Source organism: Fukomys damarensis, unplaced genomic scaffold, assembly GCF_012274545.1.
Source record: "Fukomys damarensis isolate Sample0158 unplaced genomic scaffold, DMR_v1.0_HiC HiC_scaffold_12, whole genome shotgun sequence".
NCBI classification, from domain to species: domain Eukaryota; kingdom Metazoa; phylum Chordata; class Mammalia; order Rodentia; family Bathyergidae; genus Fukomys; species Fukomys damarensis.
This window is the reverse complement of record NW_022900924.1, coordinates 32,955,275-32,980,329: the sequence shown is the minus strand read 5'-3', so window position 1 is coordinate 32,980,329 and position 25,055 is coordinate 32,955,275. Positions and strand designations below refer to the sequence as shown.

At 39.0% G+C, this 25,055-nt stretch overlaps 1 protein-coding gene across 2 annotated transcripts; it reads right to left on the bottom strand.

Annotated features, from left to right (window-relative positions):
- Positions 1-1,891: 1,891 nt before the first annotated feature.
- Tmem212 (transmembrane protein 212) lies at positions 1,892-16,569 on the bottom strand. 2 transcript variants are annotated; one of them, XM_033762267.1, is made up of 4 exons: positions 7,328-7,559; positions 5,646-5,705; positions 4,282-4,605; positions 1,892-2,248 (listed from the first exon to the last, which is right to left on the bottom strand). In XM_033762267.1, exons 1-4 carry the CDS (start codon positions 7,352-7,354, stop codon positions 2,192-2,194), a joined length of 468 nt encoding a protein of 155 aa, XP_033618158.1. In that variant the 5' UTR covers positions 7,355-7,559; the 3' UTR covers positions 1,892-2,191. The 2 variants fall into 2 exon arrangements, with proteins under 2 accessions (XP_033618158.1, XP_033618159.1); XM_033762268.1 differs by lacking the exons at positions 1,892-2,248; positions 7,328-7,559 and adding an exon at positions 16,353-16,569 and having other exon boundaries at positions 3,818-4,605.
- Between the last annotated feature and the right edge of the window lie 8,486 nt (positions 16,570-25,055).

The following is a 25,055-nucleotide window of genomic DNA, read 5'->3' as shown; positions in this document are numbered from 1 at the left end:
AAAAGTATTCTACCTATGTACATTTTAAAATTTCATGTAAGGGATTTACCTGCATTTTTTATGTGAAGTAAATATTTTTAAATTCATTGAAAAACATAAAATAACAGTATCACATGATAAGAATGGGAATATTTCCCTTCCTCTTTTCATTAAAAAAAAAGCCACTATACAGCAATAAGTAAGAAAGGAAAATAAACAGAGCCATTCCATTCCACGAAGAAGGGGCAAAGTAGACATAGGGGACAGCTAAGGACTGTCTGGTGCGCCAGTTATTTTCTTTTTCATAACTTCATTACTTACTGGACGGATGATTTTGGCTATGGTCTTGTGTTTTTGTTTCTCAACTTAAAGTCTGTGTCGTGCTCATTTGCCCCTGAATCCTGCAGCCAACACAATCCCTCCTAAGCAGGTGGTTCTTACTCATCTCCCAACCGCTATTCCTTCCCCCAAGGCCTGTGACAGTCAGAAGGGCTCACACTCACTTCTGTGTTTATCAAAGTCATTATACCCTTCTTTCTTTCAAGTGCTTTCCACTGTGGTTTGGGTGGGTACCAGTCCATGGGACACTCTCACATCTTTCACATTGTGACCTTTAAGAAGACAACCTTAATTCTACTAAAGCATGGGAAGAAAGAAATAATAGATGTGGTGATTGATTAGGGGGTGCTTGATTGACTTCTGAAAACAGGCTTTTGAGTTTATGGGGAAAAAACTCTTAGAAGTGATTATTTTCTATCACAATATTGATTATTATGGGTCAATTAAAATTGACTTTGCTCTATAACTTATTAGAATACAATACCAAAGTACTGTTTACTGTTTCCATAAAAAATACTGATTTTCAGTGACACTTAAAATACAATTTTTAGAGCATTATTAGTATTTTGTTTATAAAATAAGGAAGAGTGTGAACCAGCAGCATCCTCTATATTGATTATAATTTAAATGAAAATTTAAGAAGTAGTACTTATCACTTTCAGCATGAGGAGAGTCTAACAGCACAACCGAATGTGAATTAATTGCAGTTACAGATGCTTTGTAGAATTCTGTACCTGGACAGATTTACACTTTTTTCTACGAGAGTTGTGTGCTTGTGATATTTTGATAAATTACGTGTTTGTTAATACATTTACAAACTTAAAACACTGTGGGAGATTGTACTCAGTATAGCTGAGGTTTCTGTATTCTAGCAGAGGTTAGGTTCCCTGAGAACCTTCAAACTTTGGGTGAGATTGTATTTATTAATATAGAACATCAGGTCTCATTATGTCGGCCACTCATCCTGGCTGATGAAATGTGATCCACCTCCACTGTGGATTAATCCACGTCAAATCACCCCAAAAGGCCTAAAAAAGAAGTGCTGCTTATTAAATTTTGTAGAACTTTTATATAAATCAGTGCTTAATTTTATGCAGATGGAGAACTGAGCCTGTTCAGAAGAAGTGTCACCAAGAGACTTGGGCAAGGAAGGGAATTTCTAAAGAAATAAAGTAAAATTCTGATTCTTAATTTCCATGGCCATTAGAATTTCTTGGAGTGTGTGTTAGGAAATGCACATTCTGTGTCTCCAAGCCCAGGCGTTCTGGCATAGTAGGGCTCAGGTGAAACTCCTATCTGATTTAAGATGAATCCTGGATGGTTCTGATGTCATTGTCCCACTTTAAAAAACCCATTACAGTTGTGCTTGGGCCTATACCTGCTGGAGAAGTCTCACATTAAGAATATGTGTCCTAAGCAACACAAGCAAAGCAAGACTTTAAAGTTAGTGAACTTTACCTCTGACCTCAGGTCATCTCTGTTTTCAGTTCATTTTCTTTTTATATTTCCCCTCTGTTCCCATGCTATGTTAAACTTAGATGTCATGAGTCTCATGCGTAAGGTGACAGGCGGATATCTAATGAACTATCCCATGCTGGGGAGGTGACTTCTAGTACTTCAATGAGTGACTCACCTAGGCATGTGTGCCTTTTAAAAATTGATGCAGAGAATGTGGGATGTTCATCACAAAGAAAAAATCTCAATACTAAACATCCAGATGCCCTGGCAGTACAGTGGGGCAGTAATTGTGGTTTGCTTGCCTCAACTCTTGGCAAACCTCCTTTAAAAATCAGCTCTATTCTTAGGAATGTACAGGATTTCCTTTGCAGACTTATGTAGACGTTGAAGAGGACAGAATTGACCACAAAAGTCATCAAGAGTGCCAAGTCCTTGTATTCCAGCTTTGCTGGTTGGGGTGGACAGAATCAACCTAGAATAAAAAAAAAAACCCAAAACTGGCGAACATGATCCAAATTTACTTGACCCTAATATGATACTAATCTGAATCAAAAAGCTAGCACAAGAGTTTTTCAGTAAGAGGTATTTCTTTCTAAAGAAGGTGGGTCATCCCACAAAGGAGAGGCACTGGCAACAGCCTTAAGAATTAGGGATCAGAAATCTTTGTGCTCTTCCCCCAGAATCCTGCACCAGTATTCCTGGTGGACAGAGCCTGTAGGTGAGAGTGTTTGTAAGGCAGGTGAGAAGGAGGGCCACGGTGAACCTGGCCTGATCAGGAGAAGTAATTCTAAGTTCTCAGTTTGGCATTACCATTCATTAGCTATGTGACTTTGGGTGGGTTACATGAAATTTTTAACCCCAATAAAATGAGGAAGTACACTGACATAGTAAGTATTCTATTGTTATTATTTTATTGCACTGAGGATTGAACCCAGGGCCTTGCACATGCTGTACAAATACTCCACCACTGCCTTACATCCCCATGTCTTTTTATTTTTATTTTATTTTTTTGGTACCAGGGATTGAACTCAGGACCTTGTGCTTGCACGGTGAGGCACTGTACTACTGAGCTACATCCCTGGCCCTCTCTACCTCTTTTTAATTTTGAGACTTCATCTCCCTAAGTTTGCAAGGTTAGCCTTGAATTTATAATCCTCTTCCTACAACCTCTTTAACTGGGATTATAAGTCTTTCCATCACATGTAGCTCAGTACTTTTCATCTCTTCCGTATTATTATCATCTCTATTATTGTTAGCCCTTCTGGAATGTTAGAAAGCTAATCTTGATGGTGGATGTATGAGCCTGTCTGTTGGTGTACAAGTAGAAATAGTAGGAAAATTTCTTTCTTTTCTTGTTGCTGTTTTTTGTTTGTTTGTTTGTTTTGTGGTACTGGGGATCAAACACAGGACCTTGTGCTTGTGAGGCAGGCACTGTGCTGCTGAACTAAATCCCTGGTCCTGAGAATTTCTTCTATATATTGTGTAGTCACAGAGCAACTAACTATACATTCTGGAATTTATGAGATAAACATTAAATTAAGGTGTTTGTATCTGATTAATATTAAAAACATTAAGGATGCTGGCATATCAATTTCCACAAAATACTCTTAATATTTGTCTCAGATTTTACATTGTAAAATTTAATCAGATAAAATGAAACAAACCATCAACTTTAATCCAACATTATAAATTATAAATTATAATTTTAAAATCACATAGCAAAGCCTTATGTAAAGGTTTAGTTTTAAAATTTAAGGTTATTTTAACATGTTTTCTCAGTGAAAAGTATTCTATATTGTTATGGTCTCTCAAACTTAGATAAAGGGATGCACAATCAGTACTTATAAAATGTTTAATATTTCCTACTTTATTTTTACTTCGCTATTTTCAACTTTATTGAGGAACGAAAAATTGACCTACAATACTGTATAATTTTTAAGGTGTACAACACGGTGATTGAAGTGTTTACCACAATCAGTTTAACTTACACATCTGTTACCTAACATGGTAACTGTGTGTGAGTGTGTGTGTGTGTGTGTGTGTGTGTGTGTGAGGTGAGAATAATTAAGATTTACTCTCTTAGAAGATTTTATGTAGACATTATAGTCTCATTAGCTATAGTCATGATGCTATACATTAGATCCCCAGGACTTATTCACAATGTAGTTGAAAGTTTACTCTTTAATCAAAGTTTCCCTAACCCCCCACACCCACTCCTAGCTTCTGGTGACAACTAAGCAACTCTTTGATTCTATGAGTTTGACTTTTTTTTTAGATGCCATATGTAAGTGAAATCACATCAATGTATTTCTATTTATCCATTCAGAAACAATTATTGCACACCCATAATGTGTCAGTCATATAGGCTATAGTAGCAAACACAAAAGGGAAAAGGAGAGGGGAGAGAGAGAGAGAGAGAGAGGGAGAAAGAGATTTCTGCATGAAACCTTCCATTTTGCTCTTTGCTATTAGTAAAACTCCAGCTTCCCTTTGGTTGAAACTTACAATGATGTGTCCATTCTGGATAATTCTTGCAGAAAACTTGATGAACACCATCAGAGATGTGCAGAACACAGCAAAACTCAGGCACAAGTCAATGGCTTGAAGTGTCAGGTGGTATTCTTCATAGTGGAGTGGGTCCACACAAACCGACGGGAATTTTGCATATGGAAAAGGAAAGGCAACTGCATAACCAAGGTAATTGGTCCCACCAATCCCTGAAAATGAGTAGAAGCAACAGGGGCCAAGGAGAGCAGATTCCAAGGCTATTGCAAAATGAAGTGGACATCCCATAATGTTCAGAATCACAAAGGTGAAACAAGCTTCCCACTGAAAATAAAGCAGAAACAAATTATTACTTTGGAGATGAGATATTGCAAAAGTTTTTTTTAAGCAATATGAAGAGAGATGCTGAGTATTAATCTCCTCTACTGGGAAAGGAAGGAGAAATGGATCTCTCTAAGCCTTGGTATTCTAGCCACCAGTATGCATTAGGAGAGAAAAACATGTCAGCCACCTGGAGTAAAAATGAAATCAATTCAATTCCTGTCATATGTAGAGAACAAGTCTGGGTTAGGGAAAACAGAGATGAATAAATAGAATCTCTCCTCAGACTTTGCCACTCAGGGTGGATTCATGGTCCAATAGCAGTAACGTATGCTGAGAGCCTATCAGAAATCTAGTCTCAGACCTTACCCAGACCTGGTGAATCAGAATCTGCATTTTACCAAGATTTCCTGTTAATATGCACATTTGTTGATAGTTGACAGGAGTAAAATCTGTTCAGATAAGGTAGTTTTTCTCTTTCACGAGATTACTGGCTCTGCATTATTACACTTGATCTTAGCCCAAAGTCTGAGAAGCAATGGCTCTGTATTGTTGAAATGAACGATATCATAGATATTTCATCTTTTAGAGAAAGAGAGGTAACAGAGAGATGAGGAGAGCTCAGAATGAGACTTAAAAATGTATTGTATTAAAGGTTGAGGATGTAGCTGAGTGGTACCGCAGGCATGACAACCTGGGTTCAATTCCTAACAGCACAAAACTAAATGAATAAACAAAGAAAGAAAGCAGAGAAATAGAGGAGATGCATTCTTCCAAAATGAGATTCAGAGCATTAACCTTAGCTCTGTCTTCCCTAAGGGCAATAAAAATCACAGGAACTTGTAGAAACTGTTGGAGTAGACATCAGATAAAAAAAGCATTCATTTGAAACATAGTTTATTACTGAAATCTATCTTAGTAAGGTCCCCAGTAGATCAAGTTCCGTTATAATTGGAAATCACATTTTCTGCATTCCATCCTAATTTAGTAGTGATTTGACCTTCAAACCCACTTTACCAGTCTACTCCATAATCTGTATTTACCAGGTATCTCTGTGTCCACTGTTTGGAAGCCAAAAGTAGAAGTACACCAGCTGTGATGGCCTGTGAAAAGAAAATAGGAAAATGACACACACAATAGAAGGTATCTCTGGAGAGAGTTCAGTCTGTCTCACGGTTTGACAACTTTATCTGAGCTAGAAGGAACAGTAAATACTAAGTAGCTTTATGGCTCGGCTCGCTTTATCTGTGGAAGAAAGTGTGATGACAATGAGGAAAATAAGCTGTTAGTGTCATAAAGACAAAATAAGAAGCAACACCTATCATGTACAGGTACAAGTTCCCTATAATGAATGTGATCATTATGTATATCCAAAATGTACCAATAATGTTTTGGGGAAAAAGAGACAAGATTCGTACAAGCTCAGTGTTTGATTCTTTATGTTGCCTTTGCCATCACAATTATAACTTCCACTATTGGAAGGTGGCACCATAATGAAAGTTTGGCTTTATAGCCCTTGCCGTATGTTCTAATTTGACTAATTATCTTTTGCCATCTTTCTCACAAATTTCTAAAATTGAGAAAAGGAGGAGCTGAAATGGAGACCTGTTACAGAAGCCTGAAATCCCTCCCAACAGTGGCATTGTCTTTTGCTAGGTGCTTTCTTTTGAGATTCCACAGACTCAGGTTGGCAGAGGAATACAAACGCATGATCTCTGCTTCTCAAATAACAAAAATTATCATTAGAATGAATGAATGATGCCGCATTGATTGTTCTGGGTGCAAAGGTGTGCAGCTTTTCAAAGGAAAGTTTTTCTTTATAGTCACCATTGAAGGAAAAAGGCCCAAAGTGAAGAATGAAAATAGTTAACAAAGAGAGAATAGTGTCACAAGAATTGAGGAATAGATAATGAATCCCCCTTCCAACCCGCCCCCAAAAGGCAAACCCAAACATCTGAGCTCATCTTTGATTCAGCACCAGGTCTGATAAAGGAGACCTTGTGGCCACTGAAACCAGAAATTGCTTATTCTCGATCCATATGAATCATTTGATCTTCCTCAAGGAATGTTTTGAGGTTAAGAGAAAACACCAGTAAGAGATATGCCTAACATCAGATAATGAATATGGGCAAGGCTAAAAACAGCGTTTTTTGTTTCTGACAGAGAAATAAATAGGACTCTATGTACAGAATAGCCAGATTGAAGGAGGAAGAATCAGAGCTTTTACCAATATGGCTTTGTGGTGTTCTACTTTTGCAGCTCTAGGATTGGCATATTTATTGTTTTGAGACTTAATTTTTTATTTTCCTGGCATATTTTATTTTGCATGCTGGATTTAAAGAATTTGAGAGGAGGAAACACACACACACACATGCGCACCCTCATATACATCACACACTCTCTCTCACACAAAACTTCTCACGTAGCTGAGCCTGAAATTCCAGACTTGGCACGGCCGTCCCATAAAACTCCCGTGGATGAAAACAGAACCATCTGTAGTCAAAAGAGGTTCCTGGCTTGATTCTGCAAGAGGAAAGTTTCCAGGGGACCCCGTGGAGGGTGAGCCAGCATAAATAGTACAACAAACACGGGATTAATGAGAGCAACTGTAACTGATGCTGTTACTGATGCTCCCAGAGGCTTGGCTCTCATTGACACATTACTCCTCTGTCCTTAATCAGAGAGAAACGTGGAAGCAAGATAAAAGCAAACTAGTCAGACTCACCCCTCTGCTGGTGAAGATGGCTGACATTATCAGATGCTTGGATCCTGGATTGCCTCAGTTACTTTGGCATGAGCTGTTTCTTTCCTTTCAAAAGTTGAAAAATGCTGTAGAATCGTCATTGCCTGTTATTTCTGTTGTAACTGTCAGCTTGAATTTTGCTTTGTTTACACAAAACTTTGAAAAAAATTTTTCATGGAGTAGACTGAATATAAATGCAGTTCAGTAATTTGTTACTTAGCCTGGGGATGGGATGAGAATGAGAGAGCAGTTCAGTAGCTTAGCACACCCAATGTCACCAATGCCCCCACAACACATGGGAGAAGAGTGGAGTACTGCCATCCTCTTCTCCTTCTTCCATTTCTTTTTGCACATTTTATCTTTAGATAGGAAGCAGAAAATAATTAAAAAGGAAGAAATTTGATTGTTGATGAAGAGTAGTGTTGAAAGGCATGTCACGTCAGAGTGAAGGTCTCAAAAATCAAGCTACGATGTCTGGATTTTGGGAACAAGAAAGCAATACCAGAGGCTTTTGAAGAAGGCACTAATCTGACTGCAAAAAAGTAGATGAAAAAGTAGAGAAAGATGAGGTGGCTGTCCCAGGCACGCTGGACTGAAATGCAATGAGACCCCAAGATCTGGCGGTCCTTGGTGTTCATACTTTTTTAAAACTTTACAGGGGCCAGGGATTTAGCTCAGTGATTCTGCTGCCTGCCTTGCAAGCACAAAGACCTGAGTTCGATCCCCGGTACCAACAAACAAACAAACAAACAAACAAAAAAACTTTACTCATTGTAAAGAATATATCCTGTATTATGTCTTGGTTTTAAATCTTTTTATATCTAGAAAAAATATACATAACCTTTGCTGTATGTGATGCCCTCAAATACTCTCTAGTCCATTCAATTCTGTTCTTTCTATATTCTTCTAGCTATCTAATAGATTGGTTTTATAGTCCACTGATGCAGTTGTCCCTAACACTTTATATACTAGGGAGAAGTTTCATGGAAGACAATGTATCCATAGACTGTGTGTGTGTGCGTGCGTGCGTGTGTGTGTGTCTCTGTGTGTGTAATTATTCAAGTGCGTTTGATTCAGTATGCACTCTATTTTTGTTATGTTGTACTATATAATGAAATAATTACATAACTCTTGATCAATGGAAACACTGAGCTTGTTATCGTGTAATTATACTGTCTCATCTGAGGGTAATGGGATCAGTGACACCTGAAATATATTGCTTATGTTCAGTTTACTCTAATCTCATTCGGTTGCTGTTACTGTAGAGAATGCTGTTTCACAAAGAGGATGCTGGGAAAAGAAGCAGATTGTCAGTGCTTCCGTGTCAATCTCAGTATATTCTGCCTTGATGTGAATCCAAAATGTATGGAGATTTGAAGTTGTCTTAAACTTACTTTTAAGGTCATTGTTACTTTTGCAATCTCAAGCAGTTGCTCCTCTTTTAGCATGGGAAAAATCAATTCACCTTGATTATTCAAAAATAGGTTGTGGATCCATTCCTTCCCAGTTTAGGGTTCTCTTGTAGCTGGGAAGAATGCTCAGACTTTGAAAGCTGAGATAGATGATCATGCCCCAGATGGGAGAAAAAAGGCTCTGGCTTATTCTCTTTCAGAATCTCTGCTAATGTTTGAAAAATGTCAAAAATCCCAATTTTCACTTATTGCTCCCATAATTCCAGTTTGGCTTTGAACACAGCCACTTTATCTGCCAAATTGAACACAGTTGCCATTCTCTGAGTGACAGACTGAGTTTATTGAGCAAGTTGAATATGTTATATAAGCAAGTTTTGCAACTCATTCTATGTGAAATGTGCTCCCAGTGATGACCATTTTTCTAAAAACAAACAAACAAACAAACCTCTGTAGCAGTGCTTATAACTCAAAAATTCTAGCCAGTGATCCAACTTTAAAAAACCATTTCACCATTTGAGAGATGCAGATGTAAACAACACTGAGAGTCTACCTCACTCCACAAAGAATGGCTGCTATCAAGAAATCAACCAATAACAAATGTTGGAGGGGTTGTGGGGAGAAAGGAACCCTTCTCCATTGTTGGTGGGAGTGCAGACTGGTGCAACCACTATGGAAATCAATATGGAGATACCTCAAAGAGTGAAGACTAGAGGTTCCATTTGACCCAGCCATCCTCTTCTGGGTATCTTTCCAAAAGAATTAAAAGAATCATATCACAGTGATGTATGAGCACCCATGTTTATAGTGGCACAGTTTGTAATAGGTAAAACTTGGAAACAGCCCATTTGCCCATCAGTTGGAGACTGGATAAAGAAGATGTGCTTTTTCTATTAAATGGAATACTACTCAGCCATAAAGAATGAGAAATTAGAGTCATTCATAGGAAAATTGATGCATATTGAGGATATATTCTTAAGTGAAATAAATGAGTCACATATGTGTAAATACCAGTAGTTTCTCTGGTGTGAATAAACTGTAACAGTACATAAGATCCTAATGGTATTATTGACAATGTGAAATAGGAAGAAAAGGGCTGAAGATGTAGGGAAAGTGGGAAAGGTAGGGAAAAGGTAATAAGGAAAAGAAAAAAATACGAGAAAATGAAAAAAATGGAAATAAAGTATTTGTAAATAGGGAAGGGAGAAGGGGTTGAATGGAGGGCAGGGAAAAGGGGAAAAAATGAGAACCAAGACTTGTCATGTAAAGGTACAAGATCCCAATGATGAATGTAACTGTACTGTATACCTAAAATGTACCAATAAACTCAATGAGAAAAACAAACAAACAAAAAGCCATTTCACATCTGTGTATGAGGAGACATGTGTACTTTATGTTCATCTCTTCATAGTGCTTTATGAACAGACATTAAGGGCATGCCCTTTAATGTGATTGATAGTTTTCATTACATCATGCAAAACCTTGTTAAGTACAGGTGATACTTTTCAGTTAGATAGCATTTCTTAACAAATGACAGTGTGTAAACTCACTTTCAGAAGTGCACTCTTTGACCTGAGCAGGGAAACCAGATGGCTGTGCAGTCATGGCAGCTACTCTGTCCATACATATACTGGCACAAAATGACAATTCAGTTTTCCTGACATATAATCATTCAAGGCTTGAATGGTTCAAGGCTGTAGTGTTGGTTGGCAACAAACGTGCACATAGTATATCAGCATGCACACCCTCCTGAAAATAGATTAGACAAGCACTGTTGCCTTGTTTCCAACATGGTAGACTTGTCAACCTGGATTGTATAACATAGTGACTCCTTGAACTTCTCTAACATTTGTGCCTCAGTGGCCTCTGCTATTTCATGAACTTGTCTAGTTATGATGCTCATCAAAAGAGGAATGTATCACCTTTTGAACTGCAACCTATCCTAAAAGTTCATGACAAAGCTTCTCAGCAGCAGGAAAGATCAACTCTTCACCAAGTAGTAAAGGGTCTTTTAGCTTTAGCAATGCATTAGCCATTAAAAATCCTGCTTTCAGGGCTGGGGATTTAGCTCAGCAGTTTGGTGGCCTGCCTCACAATTGCAAGGACCTGAGTTCAATCCCTGGTACAAAAAAAAAAAAAAAAAAAAAAACCAACAAACAAAACAAAACAACAAAAAAAAAACAAAACCCAAAAATACTGCTTTCAGTGCAGACGTATTTGATGAATTGGTGGCCTTTTAATAATTGCTTCTGTTCTTCATATTCTTTGAAGAAACCTAAAAAACTCCAAAGCCTTGTCCTTTCATGCAGGGTGCCTGTTGTCCATGTGACAAAGCAGTTAAGAAGGTTTCATTATTTCATTGGATAGCCAGTTGCCACATATAGTATAAAGAAAGTGGGCTTGGAGAATGTGAATCACCTATTGCCATAAACCTGAAATTTAAGTAGAACTCTTGGTTCCATAATTTAGATAGGACTCTTGGTATTTCATTTTAAATGCATCTTTCTTTTTGTGGGCAGTCTCAGAGTCTTTTGCTGCCTCCTTATTGGGGTCTTGTTCTCTTTGCAAAGATGTTCTCCAAAATTTTACTCATTTTGGCGAGGGTTAGCTTGTAGGCTTACTTGTGACTGAAATAAGCATACAGTGTGGAAAGAGACATGACAAACTTGGTAAATAAAATAATGGACAGGCCATGCTCAGATTAAGATCAGTGTTGAATTCTAACTAAAAGCTTGTCACCCGAAGTAGCTATACAATGAAAATATATCAACTCACTTGCCACTCCAAAGCCTGCCACCAGATGCAGCTTGTCAATTTCCATTCACTGATAGGATTATTGTCAAATGGGTAGTCAAATTTCTCTGCTAATGTTCACCTGTATTTGCAGCTACTGTCCGGACTAGCATCACCATCTCAGCTCCATCTCAAATTATCAGTCATTAGATATCTATCATAGGGAGTGCAACCTAGATCCCCTGAATGTGCAGTTCACAGTAGGGCTCAAGTTCCTCTGAGAATCTAATGCTGCTACTAATCCGATAGGTTGAGCTCAAGCAGAAATGTAAGTGACGAGGACCAGGTGTAGCTGTAGAGGAAATTTTACTTGCTGCTCACCTGCTGCTCACCTTCTACTGTGTTGTGTGGCCCAATTCCTAACGGTACACAAACCAGTACAAGTCCATGGCCCAGGCATTGGGAACCTCTGCATTAATGAATTGATTCCATTCATTTGGCCACTAGAGTTATCTAGATATAAAATCTGAGCATAGGTAAGAAGTGACAAGAATGAGAAGGCTGTACAGTGAAAAGGAGGAAGAAATGTAGTCTCATGGGGAAGAAACAAAGCTCCAGCGGTTCAGATGGGAGAGGTCTGGGGATGGTTTTGTTAGGACTTTGCTGCCCAAAGTGCAGTCCTGAAACTAGCAGCATGGAATTCAACCGGAACTCCTGAGACATACAGACACTCAGGCCCACCTAAACCTATGGAATCAGGACCTGCATTTCGATAATGTCCCTCCGTGATGGGCATGTGTGGTTCAGTTTGAGAAAGGTTAATTTAAAGGAAAAGAATGAGTCAAAAGTTACCCCAGGCTTTGAATGAATGTGAAGTTAGAGCAGAAAGAATGGTTTTTGGTGATAAGTAATTTGTTCTTAAACAAGCTTACTATAAGGCAGCTTAGGCTGAGTAGAAAATTGACCACTAATGGAGAGTCTTGGCTTGACCAAACTGTAGTCAGGTTCCTGAACTTTCTACTTGGTCATCTGTGTACTTCCTTACAAAATCCTATTTTACCAAGCACCCTGCTAAGTCAGTTTGACAAGAATCCTCCACTCTTGTTATCTATCATTATTTGTTCCTTCTCAATATCTGTTTGCTTGTATCCATCATCTTCTAAGCAATGTTTGATCACTCTGGCTTGTCTTCAGCAAAAATCCTGGTAGATTGATTTAGCTAGCATAACCCTTTATCCCTGAAGTTTCTTTTTAATAATTTTCCATTCATTGACCCCACCCTGCCCCTTGGCCATAAATTCCTGCTTTCCTATCCCGTATTTGGAATCAAACCAGTCTATACTGAGGATTTTTTCCCCCTCTACTGCAATAGTACTGAATAAAATATGCTTTTTCTGCTCTACCCACTATCCAGCTCTGATTTTTCTTTGACACCATGTGGTAGTTGAGAGTAACTCGACTATCCTTAAACCCCTTCTCTAACAACTAAGAAAACTGGGGCCTGCTTGGCTCAGTGGAGCCCTGAAACGTTTTCTAATTTCCTGTCTCCTTGCTGAGTTCTGAGTGCAGGTCACCACTGGCCTGGTCCCTGAGCTCTCTCAGCCTGGTCCTGTGATCTAACCCACTGTGCTTTAGTGTCTTTCTTCATCAGAACATGATCTTCAAGCCACACATTCTAGGATTAATAGGGCTCAGTCCTTAAGGTACCACAATCTCCTCACTGCATACTTGCTAGCAGCTGATGACTTTAAATAACCCAGATCAGAAATTCTAGGAAAACTGCATGTCAGGTGGTTGTCAGGATGGAGTTAGAAGAGTCTGTGGACTAATATTTGTGAAGCACTTAGAAAGCTTTGAGTAAAAGGCACTAAACAAATACAGGGTGCTCTGTCACTTGTAAAAATCTGTCTCTTACCAGACTCCAAAAATATAGAGGCATTTGCAAAAGGAAATGTCAATATGATTGAAATGTACAAATTATCTTTTCACAAGAGGAAGACATACTTTGCAAGGAGGTTGAGAAGTGATTGGCAAGGGAGGTTGTAGAATGAGGCAGAGAGTTTTGAAGCTGACCTGATCAGACAGAACTGTGGCTCAATAGGAAATTCAGGGAAAAAAATTACATTGCTCCAAACTTAAACGTCATCGAAAGAATGCGTGTTCTTATTTTCTTTTTCATGAGTATTTTTTTTTCTGCGTTGATATAAATACCAACTTGACCTTCAGTCCTTGCAGCCTAATCAGGGTTCACCTGTAGCATCTGAATGGACAACATTAGATTAATTCACTCAACAATATTATCAAATAATATTTATTTAAAATCTTTAGTATGCGACTCTCTGTTCCAGGTTCTGGAGACATAGCAGTAAGTAAAATAGAAAAAAATAATCCCTGCCCTTGTATAATGCACATTTAGAAGGGGAATGGCACAAAGTAATAAGTAATAAGCTATGTAGCATCTTAGAGGGTGATGGGTCTACGGGAAAATTAGAGCAGAGTATGACAGATTGTGAATGCCAAGTGAGGGCAAGAGATTACAAAAGTAAATAGGACAATGTGGAAAGACCTCAGTGGAAACGCCACAGCTGATCAAGAACTAAAGCAGGTTAGGTGGTGAGCCAAGTTCAGGAAAGGAATTCAGGCGCAGAGCATGCAGGACAAAGCTCTGAGGCAGAAACACACCTCAGCAGGTTTGAAAACAACAGGAAGCCAATATGAAGAGAGAGAAGCGAGCTAGGAGAAAGGTGAGGGGAGATGAGGTCCAGGAGGTGTTGGGGTGGGGACTCAGGGAATAGGACAGGAGCGTGAGGACAGTGGCAAGGGTGGCAAGGGATCAAGAACAAAGCGTTTGGACAGAGAGCAGGGAGCAAGCGAAAGGCATGGCAGCAACTAGCGTTTGAGTAGATCTTTAAAACTGGCAGAGCTCTTCACTGCACTGCCTTTGTTCAAATTGGGTTTGTCCTCCCTGAGCACCTTAGAGTTAGTTTCTCGTGTGACCTTTTTTCACCCTTATAATTAATTCCCCGTGTTGCAGGTAAAGGCAATGAACAACCAGTTGACTGGAGTTCTTGCTTTTGACTCCACATCAAGAACATTGAAGTTGGAACTTGGACACAGGTCCATTTATCTAACCCCACCTTTCTGTGTTGTCACCTGTGAGCTTACAGTAGCCACCAAGTAGCCACGTGCTGGAGACGTCGTGTATCGTTGCTCAGGGCCTATTGGTAAAGTGGATCTGGCATAGAACAGACCTTCATTCAATCTCTGCTGTGAGTCAAAGCAGTCAGTCTTTACTGACTATATTATGACAGACCTCAGTAATTACCAGAAAAGATGGAGAGTTGGACTCTAATCATGGCTTATTTAAAAGCTGGGTCAGGTTGAGGGATGACAATTTTAAATCAATGAAATAGAACAGGAAATGTTAGAATAGATTTCACATAGACACCTAAGTATTGTTTGTGAAAATTTGTTACACATGTAGATATGAATGCATAGATGTTATTTATCTAGAAAGAACTAAGCAGATATCTTCCTGTATGTTTTAAATTCTGACAGAAAATATTTTACTTACCAACAAAAAATTTGGAAGCTGCTTGAATAAGTGTAATTGTCCTTAGGGTGTTCTAGTAGAAGATTAAGATTTATTTGAATGAATGTATCGCTTTTGGTGGGTGTTTGGGAAAAGAGAGGAAGATTCAGTTGGAGTGACTGATATAAAATAGTATATTAAAAAAGAAAATATGAAAGAAGTATACCTTAGCCCAAAGATTCCAGTCTCCCTCCCACATCCTGTTTTCCTGTCTGCACACCATCATTAAACCCCACTCCGCAGAATCCTGTAAGATCAGGACCTCATCCTACCCTCCATAGGAGTCCAAGACCAAGCATATGAGCTGTCAATGCATATGCATTTCATAAATAGACTAAAATTATGCACCTCTGGGTCTTTGCTTTTAGGTTCACAAATTTTTGTTTATTTAAACACTTAAGATGTTACCCCATCCAAGAGTGGCCACATCTTAATGGAAATTTCCTTAAGATTAAAAAAAAAAAAACCCTGCAAAATCAAATTCACCAGTTTCTACTGGTGAATGTCAGAAGTCGTGGGAAATAATGAGAGGTGTGTTTTTTAGAGGGATCTGCAAATTCTCATAAATTGTGCTACCATAGAAGCCACTTATTCCTAAGGCTGGGTGTGCTCATTTCTTTGGCCAGAGGAGCTGAGCTATCAGGCAGATAGTTTATCTGTGCAATCATGCAGTGAACACACACTGAGTACTTACTCGGTGCAGGCACTGTACTTGGCGCACCTACACTTGCCTGGTAGACTGCAAAGTCAGTGAAATCAACATCCCGCCTCCTGAATTGTTTTCAGTTCAAACAGTAGCAGGCAAAGATAAAGATGGTATAATAAATATTTGGGCCTTGGGGTCATGAAGGTAGTTACACCTTATTGTTTCCAGCGAAGGCAGAAATTTGAAATTTATTTTACTTTGTTTTCCATTTTTAAATTGTTTCACTGCTTATGTCTTTTTCTTCACAAATCAAATTTGGAAAGACTTTCTAATTTGAGAATATCAAGGTGAGAGGATCAAAATAAAAAACTTTCTAGGAATTTCTTGAACAAAATTTCATTATAATATATACAATATACAAGTATACATGACAGAACAGTATTAAGAAAAGCTCTATACTTAAATACAACCCCAAAAGAAATCCATGTTCTAAGGTGAATTCTGATATTCTACAGAATTTTGTCTTCTTCATATTGTTGAATATTTTACAAGGACATATTATTGTTCCCCCTTTTCCCTCCTATCTACCTTTATTTTCTCAAGATATTTAATAGAATATATTCCTACCAAAGATCCATTCCAGATGGGACAAGCAATCCATGCACTCCATCCTGTGAACCAAAACTTGCAAGAAAAGACGGGGAAGAAAGCAATAACTCCAGAAAATATACTGAGACTACCCAGAGTAGTGAGAGTCTGGCCGGCAGTTTGATACAGGACCTTCATTTTTCTCTGTCGCTTGAGTCCTTGGTCTCAAAGATGTTTTGTTACCAAAACATGAGGCTATGATAGCCCTCAGTAAACAGAAGTTTCTTGGAGACAGTAGCCACGACACACGTGGACTGTTGATCCACTTGGAAACAAGATTCTATTTGTTTCACCAAAGGCAAAATGTAATAACATAATCCTTGACATAAATTAGACACAATAAATTCTATTACTGGCTTATGATTTCTTGCTTTGGAGTTGATGCCTTGATTCCCTTCTTTCTGGCCTGTCTTGGGGAGAGGAGTGACCACTTCCTTGCTTAATCAGATTCAAAGGCTCCCTGACTGAACTAATTGTTTTTCAACTCAACCTGTCTAGTTGTTCCAGAATAAAACCAACATCCTTTGTGCACAATAGATCCACATTCCCAGCACAATTTCCCACAAAACGAAGTAAAAATAAGCAGTTGGATCACTTCTCATTTCATTTCATTTAAATGATTTAAGGCAAAAGTGTGAAGCTTTTGCCTCTTTTCAAAATGTAATTCCTCTGTAGTTATTTTTGATGAAGATTTTTGATATGGCTTCCTCCCCACACAGGCAGAGGTTTTACTATGCAATTCTGCATTGTTTTCATAGACTGACTGCACCCTAGCTATTTTATTGTTATTGTTAATTCAATTTTCAAGTAAAGTAAAAAGATGGATGTATATAGTTGTAAAACACAATGCATTTTAAGAAGTAATTTATCAATTAAAAAATACTGATCTCTATTCTTGAATCATTCTACTTTGAGATGTTTGGCTTATTTACAGTTAAGCAATTGTAAGTTATCTCAATTTTTTTTGTACCAGGGATTAAACTCAGAATCTCCTAATTTTTAATGCATTTGAGAAAGTGGTATTTGATTTTGACTAAAAGGATATGTTTGTATGTCTCTTCCAAGATAGTATATTGAAGATACAGAACACATTCTGAAGCTGTGTAATTTTTCTATTCCATAATAATACCATTTTTCTTAAGTAAAATGATGAAAATAATGTGCATGGATATTTAGTGGTTTACAATATGAATTTGGGATCACATAAAATGGGGATCTGATAGGTCTACTCTCTGCCGGGTTTGAGTTCTTAAGGAATGGCAAGTAACTTAACTTTTCTGGGTCTGTTTCTTCATATAGGAAAAGGGAATAAATTAGTGTTTATCTTATGAAAAGTCTGAGAGAGCAAGTGAACCAATATGAATGCTTAAACTGAGCTCAGCCCAGCAAAGATGTTCAGCAAGTCACCTGTTATTACATTGGGTCATTCTGTCTTTAATTTGGCATGGAATAAATGCACAGTCAGTATTGTTGCTTCTTTCCATTATCTTATAAATTTTAGATTTGATTTTACTTGATTAATTTGGTAAAAGCTCTCTGAGGACCCTTCATGAGCAGTGGGAAGCTTGCAGTGGCAAGAAGCTTTTTTCTGAGTCTTTGCTTTTTTCTTTCGACTTTCTGTCTTTAATTAACCATTAAACGGGCTGACACAGATTTTGACACGGTTGCATTCCTGGATATACAAAATCCAGGAAATCAGCTCAGGCTTTCTGGTATAGCTGCTGTTTCCCATCTCCTCTCCGCACTGTGGGCTGTAGTCTCTGATTTTTTTCTAATGGCATTAGATACACAGTATTCTGCCAGGGCACAGACTTAGTGAGTCTCATACATCCCCTCAATATATAGGACGTCTCCAGGGCTGGGGATTTAGCTCAGCGGTTCGGTGGCCTGCCTTGCAAGTGCAAGGACCCGAGTTCGATCCCCGGTACCACAAAAAAACAAAACAAGACATCTCCAAACCCTAGAACTGCACCTGGCACAAAGTAAGCACATAAGGCAATAAATATTGGCTGAACAAGTTAATTAATAAGTTAGACTTCTCAGCAATACATTTAGGGACTCAGGGAGCTGCTCAAGATTAGATCTGATTGTGTTCACCGTTGACAGTGCTAATGCCATTTTGTTTCCTTGAGGCCAGGCGAAGGAATCTGCAGTGAAGACAGTCTTGTTGGTGTTAATATTTCATTTAAGCTGTTTTGACTTTTTCCTTTCCTTCTTATCTCAAGGTTATAGCTACATGGTATGTCAACATAGTGTGGGTCAGACCACTCTCTCCTGTTTGCATATTTGGAAAATAAAGACTGTTGAAATACTCATGTTAAACAGTACAAAGATGGCAAAGAAAGAAGATTTTTTTTTGTTTTAATTTTTGGGGACTTTTAAAGTGCCTGCAACCCTAATACTGTTGATGTACTCGTAAATCTGAATTTATTAGTGATTAGGTGTTGCCACTTATAACAGAGAGAAGGAACAGAGGAAGAAGTAGAGATGGCTGTGTTTTCTCACAGGAAAATCCCATTCACTCTAATTTCATTACAGTAAGAATACTTTCGGTGGGAGCAGCTCCTGGGAAAGTAGAGACCCTGTAATTCCTGCTTCCTTTCCATCAGCTATGTCTCTGTGTGCCTAGAGCACCAGCAGCCAGGATGGTTAGAGGGCCGCTGTCTCCTTTCACACCTCTGCTTGGCACTAACTTACTGGAAGATGAATCTGTAAGTTCTCTTCAGAGTTGTGATGAGGTCAAAGTCTTTGCAGGCTTCACTGTCTTACCAACCCAGGATACCCCGAGATCTTTGTCCTGGAAAGAATGGTGGAAGGTCCCCCAAATCCTTCTATCCAGCATTGCCATTAAAAACAAAACAAATTCAACCTGACATTTTGATTCCAGTACCTCCTGCCAGTAGTGATCAATCAACTTATCAAGGCAGAGGGCAACCTGAACTCCCAAGGTGGTGGGAGAATGTCAGGTAAGCTGAGGGAGGGAAATTGATCTGGACATCCCTCTACCTTGTTAAAATACGTTCCTTCACACAAGAGCCTGAAAAATGACAGCTCTGAGAATGCTACAGTGTTGGGGGTTTAAAAAGTTTTCAACTCTGTGGAAAGGATTTATTTTAATCAAAAAATAGATAAAGGAAAAAAGAAAGAAAATGCAGCTCTCATAGGTAGCTAAATAAATTTCTCTATGTCCCAACTGCTTCAGACGACTAACTTTGTTTTCATATTAGAAATTTGGTGCATGTAGTGGAAAGAGCAAGAACTTTAGGGTCACAAGGACTTGGGTTTGATACTGAAGATCCCATCTGGTATATTAAAGAAGTATGAAAGAAATTAGAAAAATTAACACTCAGCTAATGCCAGTGCAGGCAAAGATTATCAGTGAATGCTAAAACCACTGGATGAGCAGTTATCACTTTAGCCCAGTGATCAAACTTTACAGTATCCAATAATAGGACAAATCACCACCTCTTGATATGATACAGTACAAGTACAAATCCCTGGGTAGGAGTTTTTGTAAAGATGTTTAGCCTGAACCTAACAAAAAAAGAAATAATTAGACAAATTTAGACCATAGACATTTTGCAAAACAAGTCTGGACTTTTAAACATCCAAGTCCCAAAAGATGATCAAAGGGTTACTGGCGCAATCAGTAATTTTAAGTATGGAGTTTATGTTCGATAACGCTAGAGTGTCACTGTTACATATTTGGGAGCTCAAATGGCATCATATTTATATAAGAAAAATGTCCTCTTGGACATCAGGTAGATGATGTTAGTGCTCTTTATGCTTCTTTCTGGTTTTCTTTAGTTTTAAAACTTTCAGGTTAAAAATTGAGAGAAGAGGACCTTAGGGGCAGAGCACTTCCCTTACATGTGTGAGTCCCCGGGTTTGATTCCTAGCATAGTTAAAAACAAAAACAAAGAAGAAAATAAATTTAGACTTATCACTGTATAAAATTAAAGACTGAAGTTTTACCCAGGCATAGGGCCATAATGGCTCAGTTACCCTCGATTATATTGCTGAATGTGCATCTTGCTGTGGACCATGCAAAAGCTGCTCCGCCCCCTTCAGCCCAAGACGGGATCAGTCTTCCTAGAATGAGAATGATGGAATAGGTGTACTAGGCCGTATGGGAAGGAGGCCCACACATAAAAACACAGTGCAATGTATATATATGCATTTATGTATATACTGTGAACATATACTGCATATATTGTCTAGGTTTCTATTCCAGTGTCTTTCCAAATAGTTCAGTTTCTTCTGTATTGGGATCAATTATAGTTCAGTTTGCTAACTGCATTAAAAAGTTTTCCCATGCTTATTCATAACTCACTCTTCCCTCTGCTTTTTACTAGCTATTCGACTTCAACTTTGAGTGAACCCGCTCTTCTCGTAATGGCTTGGGGCTTAAGGAGAGCAAAGTTCAATTTTTATCATCCCTAAGTGGGAATTGTCAAATTTAAAGCCTTCCAATCTGTAAAATGTTTGGACTAAAATAGAGATTTGTGCACCAGTTTGTACTTACCTACTTCAGATTGTACCTGCCGTTTGAATATCTGTCTCTCAAGTGTGTTTTGAAATCATCTGGAATTTATCACACTTTTTCCATGTTTGCACAGAACAAAAAGCTTAATTATGTCACTGGCGAACTTGCACAGCTCGCTGTGGCGTACTTTCCCAGGCCTAGAGCTGCAAGGAAACTCTCTCATTGGTGGACTTGTCCACACCAGGTAGCCTCCTACAGGCTACTGTGGGGATTGTCCGTCTTTTGGAAAGGCCACTCCTATCTCGTTTTATCCTGGAGATAGAGCAGAGACTGTGACAGCCACTGTGACTGATTGGTGCTTTGGCCACCAAGGAGAGCGGATGAAACTAAGCAAACAGGAAGAGAGAAACAGTAGGGGCGTCTGGGGAAGAGAGGTGAGGAAAAGACGGAGAGGGAAGGAGGACAACCAGAGAGGACTCGGAACTGAGAGGAAAACAGTCCCTGAGCCAAAAACAGCTTCCTACATCACTCACAGATCCCAAGCTTGAGAACAGCTGTGCAGAGTTTGACTCAGGGACAGAGGAGTGATGTAAGCTGTGGGCCGTTCATGTACAGTTCACAGAAGATTTTTGTAGGAGGATAGAAGGGAAATAAATAGAGGTAAAGGGAGATAAACAGAATGAGAAAAAGAAGGTCTAAGTATCTGGAAACATTCTCAGATTATCCTTATTTTCAAAATCGCTTTTAGGGAGAAACCTGTAATTCCTCCTAAACAGGAAATGTATGTACATGTAATTGTTTCTCTTGACAGTTTTGAAAAAGTAAAAAGCCGCATTTCTCTGTGTGAAACTCACCACACTTTTTTTTTTTTGATCCAGCTATACCCAAATAAAAGGCAGGAGGGATGGGGAAGATATGTTGCTAAAACCCTCAACAAGGGCTGGGGATTGGCTCAGTGGTTTAACTACCTACCTTGCAGGCGCAAGAGCAGGATTTTGATCCCCAGTACCAAATCAATCAATCAATCAATCAATCCCTCAACAGCTGTCATCATTATTCCCATTTTACAGATGAGGTTCTTGAAAGGTACATAATGAAGGCTACACAATAGTGTCAAGTCCTGGTTTTTGACTTAGGAATGCTTGACTCCACCAATTGTTTTTATATATATGGCATACCTTGAAGCATACCAAAGCTTTCAGGTCTGTATTTATTTCAAGAATAAAATAGGAAAGGAGGCACCATCAGCACTGCTGATCTACTCCCAGTTATTAAAAAGAAACAACCCCATCGCTTCTCGGCCTTTTGGCTAAGATCAAGTGTAAAAAGAAACAACCCAAAATGAATGACTCTTTGCTATTTTTTATATATGGCATACCTTGAAGCATACCAAAGCTTTCAGGTCTGTATTTATTTCAAGAATAAAATAGGAAAGGAGGCACCATCAGCACTGCTGATCTACTCCCAGTTATTAAAAAGAAACAACCCCATCGCTTCTCGGCCTTTTGGCTAAGATCAAGTGTAAAAAGAAACAACCCAAAATGAATGACTCTTTGCTATTTTTTAAAAATCAGACCAAAGGACAGGTCTAAAATAAAAGTTTTGCTTCTTAGAAACAAAATAAATAAAGAGTCCTAGAACTTCTACGTAGAGCACTGCTGTGCACAGCTTATGTCTTTCAGTGTTTAACATTTGGGGTCCTGTGCTTGATGTGGAGATGGACTGGAACACTTGCTGTATGCAAGGCTCTGAAATAAGGTGAGGGCAGCCCAGTGCAGGAGAAAAGGATAGATGACCATGAGTAAATCATCCTGTTGCCCTTTTCAGTACAATGTAGAGGCTCTAGGGCCGGGGATTTAGCAGTGGTGCTAATGCCTGCCTCGCAAGTGCAAGGTCCCGAGTTTGGTACCAAAACAAAACAAACAAACAAAATCAATGTAGAGGTTTTACTATGATTTTTTTTTTTTTTTTTTTTGTTTTTGGTTTTTTGAGACAGGGACTCACTATGTAGTTGAGACTGACCTAGAACTCACTATGTAGCCCAGGCTGGTCTTGAACTCATAGTGATCCTCCTGCCTCAGCCTCCTGAGTGCTGGGATTACAGGTGTGTGCCACCGTGCCAGGTACTATGAAATTTTTAAGACTTCCTTTATCTCTAATTTCCTTGACTTAAATTCCCAAAAAGCAAAATACCTATGCGGCCAGATTGCCTACTCATAGGAAGACTTTATATATTAGATATGATCTCTCTCAGTGCTGAGATCATGTCATCAAATGTCTTCCTCTATCAGGAATGAATAAAAGGCATATTGTAAGCACTGTGAACACTGACTTGGCCACTTGAAGTGTGTGTGTGTGTGTGTGTGTGTGTGTGTGTGATATTGGGGATTGAACCCTGGGCCTTTGCACTTTGCTACATCCTCAGCCTTTGAGAAACAAAAGAAAAGTTTAGTTTGAGACAAGGTTTCCATAAATTGCTAAGTTTCCCAGGCTGGGTTTGAACTTGTGATCCTCCTGCCTCACCTTTCTAGAGTGCTGGGAGTACAAGTGTGTATTACCATGCTCGGCTAGTCAACTGAATTCTTGCTTGGGAGATTTCACCCAGATTTTCACTAAAGAGGCCTCATTTTTTTACCCCAATGAAGAAAAGATGGGAACTGGAGCCAGCAGCCACCAGTTAAATAAGTAACAGCCTGTAACGAATTGGGGATTTCATCCCAGCTCCTGTGATCTGAGTCATAAACTAATTAATACCTGGTAACAAGCATAGCAGGCACCCAGATGGTCAAAGGAAGAAATATCATAAAATGGAATCCCTCTTCTTTCCCAGCTTCTTGAAAAGGGCTGAGAAGCTGGGAGAGGCCTAGTGACATTGATAGAGCTGAAGTTGATGGAACAGCTGGATGTGGGGATAAGAATTCAACGGACCCCCAGGCAGGTGACTCAAAGGTGTTGGCCAAGATTCGGTAGAACGAACTCTAGAAACCAGTTCTGATTGATCAGTAAACAGAGTTCTTATTCTGTATTAAAGATAATAGAAACTTCAATTTTTCTATATATTTAACACAAACGGGAAAGCAATGTAAACACAGGGCGATGCGAAGAGTTGCTTTATTCCCTCATGCCATCCACGTCTCTGCTCCCAGGCTCCTCCTCACAGACCTTCCCTTATTGTGCTCTCTCCGTCCCTCTGCCTAGCCGGACTCTTCTTCACAGCCTTGTGGTTTTAGCCTCAGGGCTCTTGACTTAATTTGTTTACTCTGTGTTTTCCCAAATGGAACGAAAGTACCAAGAAGGGGAGGGCTTTGTTTAATTTGTTTTATTCACCACTACATCCCTCAGTCAAAAAATAATGCCTGGCCTGTAGGTACATGCTTAGGAAATATTACTGAATGAATGAACTAATGAGTGAATGAAAACACGAATCGAGGCTACTACTTAGCACACTCACTAGCGTGCACAGACACTCTGCTGTGAAAGCTGGCTCCTTGGGCCTCTCTTGAAAGACATGGGTCCCCTACCAGCCCTCTTCTCCCCGAAAATCCACACCAAAACACAAGGGACTTCTTCCTGGTTAGCTCACAGCGTTGTTCAACTACCCTGAAATACATATGCACCATATGGAGATACAGGAGAGAGGTTCCCTAAAGTGGCCCATGCCTGGGATTATCTTGGCCTGCTGTATTGGCACATGACACACTGCCACATGACTCTGTGTTAAACACAGAGGAAGACACAAGGTCACAAACTAACCTCCTGGGAGTCAAGCAAGAACTTCCGTCTCTGGCAGAAAGCTCTGACATTCAACTTTTTAACTCACTGGTAATGCTGATTTTTAAATCAGTTTAGCTCAGGATGATCTAACTTCATGGGTTTTTCACTTGGCCTGTGGTGTTATGGATCACTACACGTTCAAAGGGTTTATCTGCTTCATCTGAAAGCTTTCCATAGCTGATAAGTATTTTCCCCTAATCTGTAGAAAAAGGAAATAACAAAGATATTAACAATTTTAACTTCGGGGAATTTGACTATGCAAACTCATGCTCCTATTATATTTCCATACACATATTGTGATCGTTTGTGAAGTAGAAAAATTGATAAACTCAGCACATTCTGATGACGTCAGGACATACTTTAAGCACATGTTAGAAAGATAGTGGATCAGTCGTATCATTTTTATATACAAAGGCCCATAT

Excerpts from the sequence above, each read along its gene's own strand:
- Tmem212 (XM_033762268.1), bottom strand. The coding sequence starts at position 16,511 with ATGAAGGTCCTGTATCAAACTGCCGGCCAGACTCTCACTACTCTGGGT. Across the intron at positions 5,706-16,352 it reads CCATCTGGAATGGATCTTTG|GCCATCACAGCTGGTGTACT; the intron begins GTAGGAATATAT and ends TTCTTTTCACAG. Across the intron at positions 4,606-5,645 it reads AGTGGACACAGAGATACCTG|TGGGAAGCTTGTTTCACCTT; the intron begins GTAAATACAGAT and ends CTTTATTTTCAG.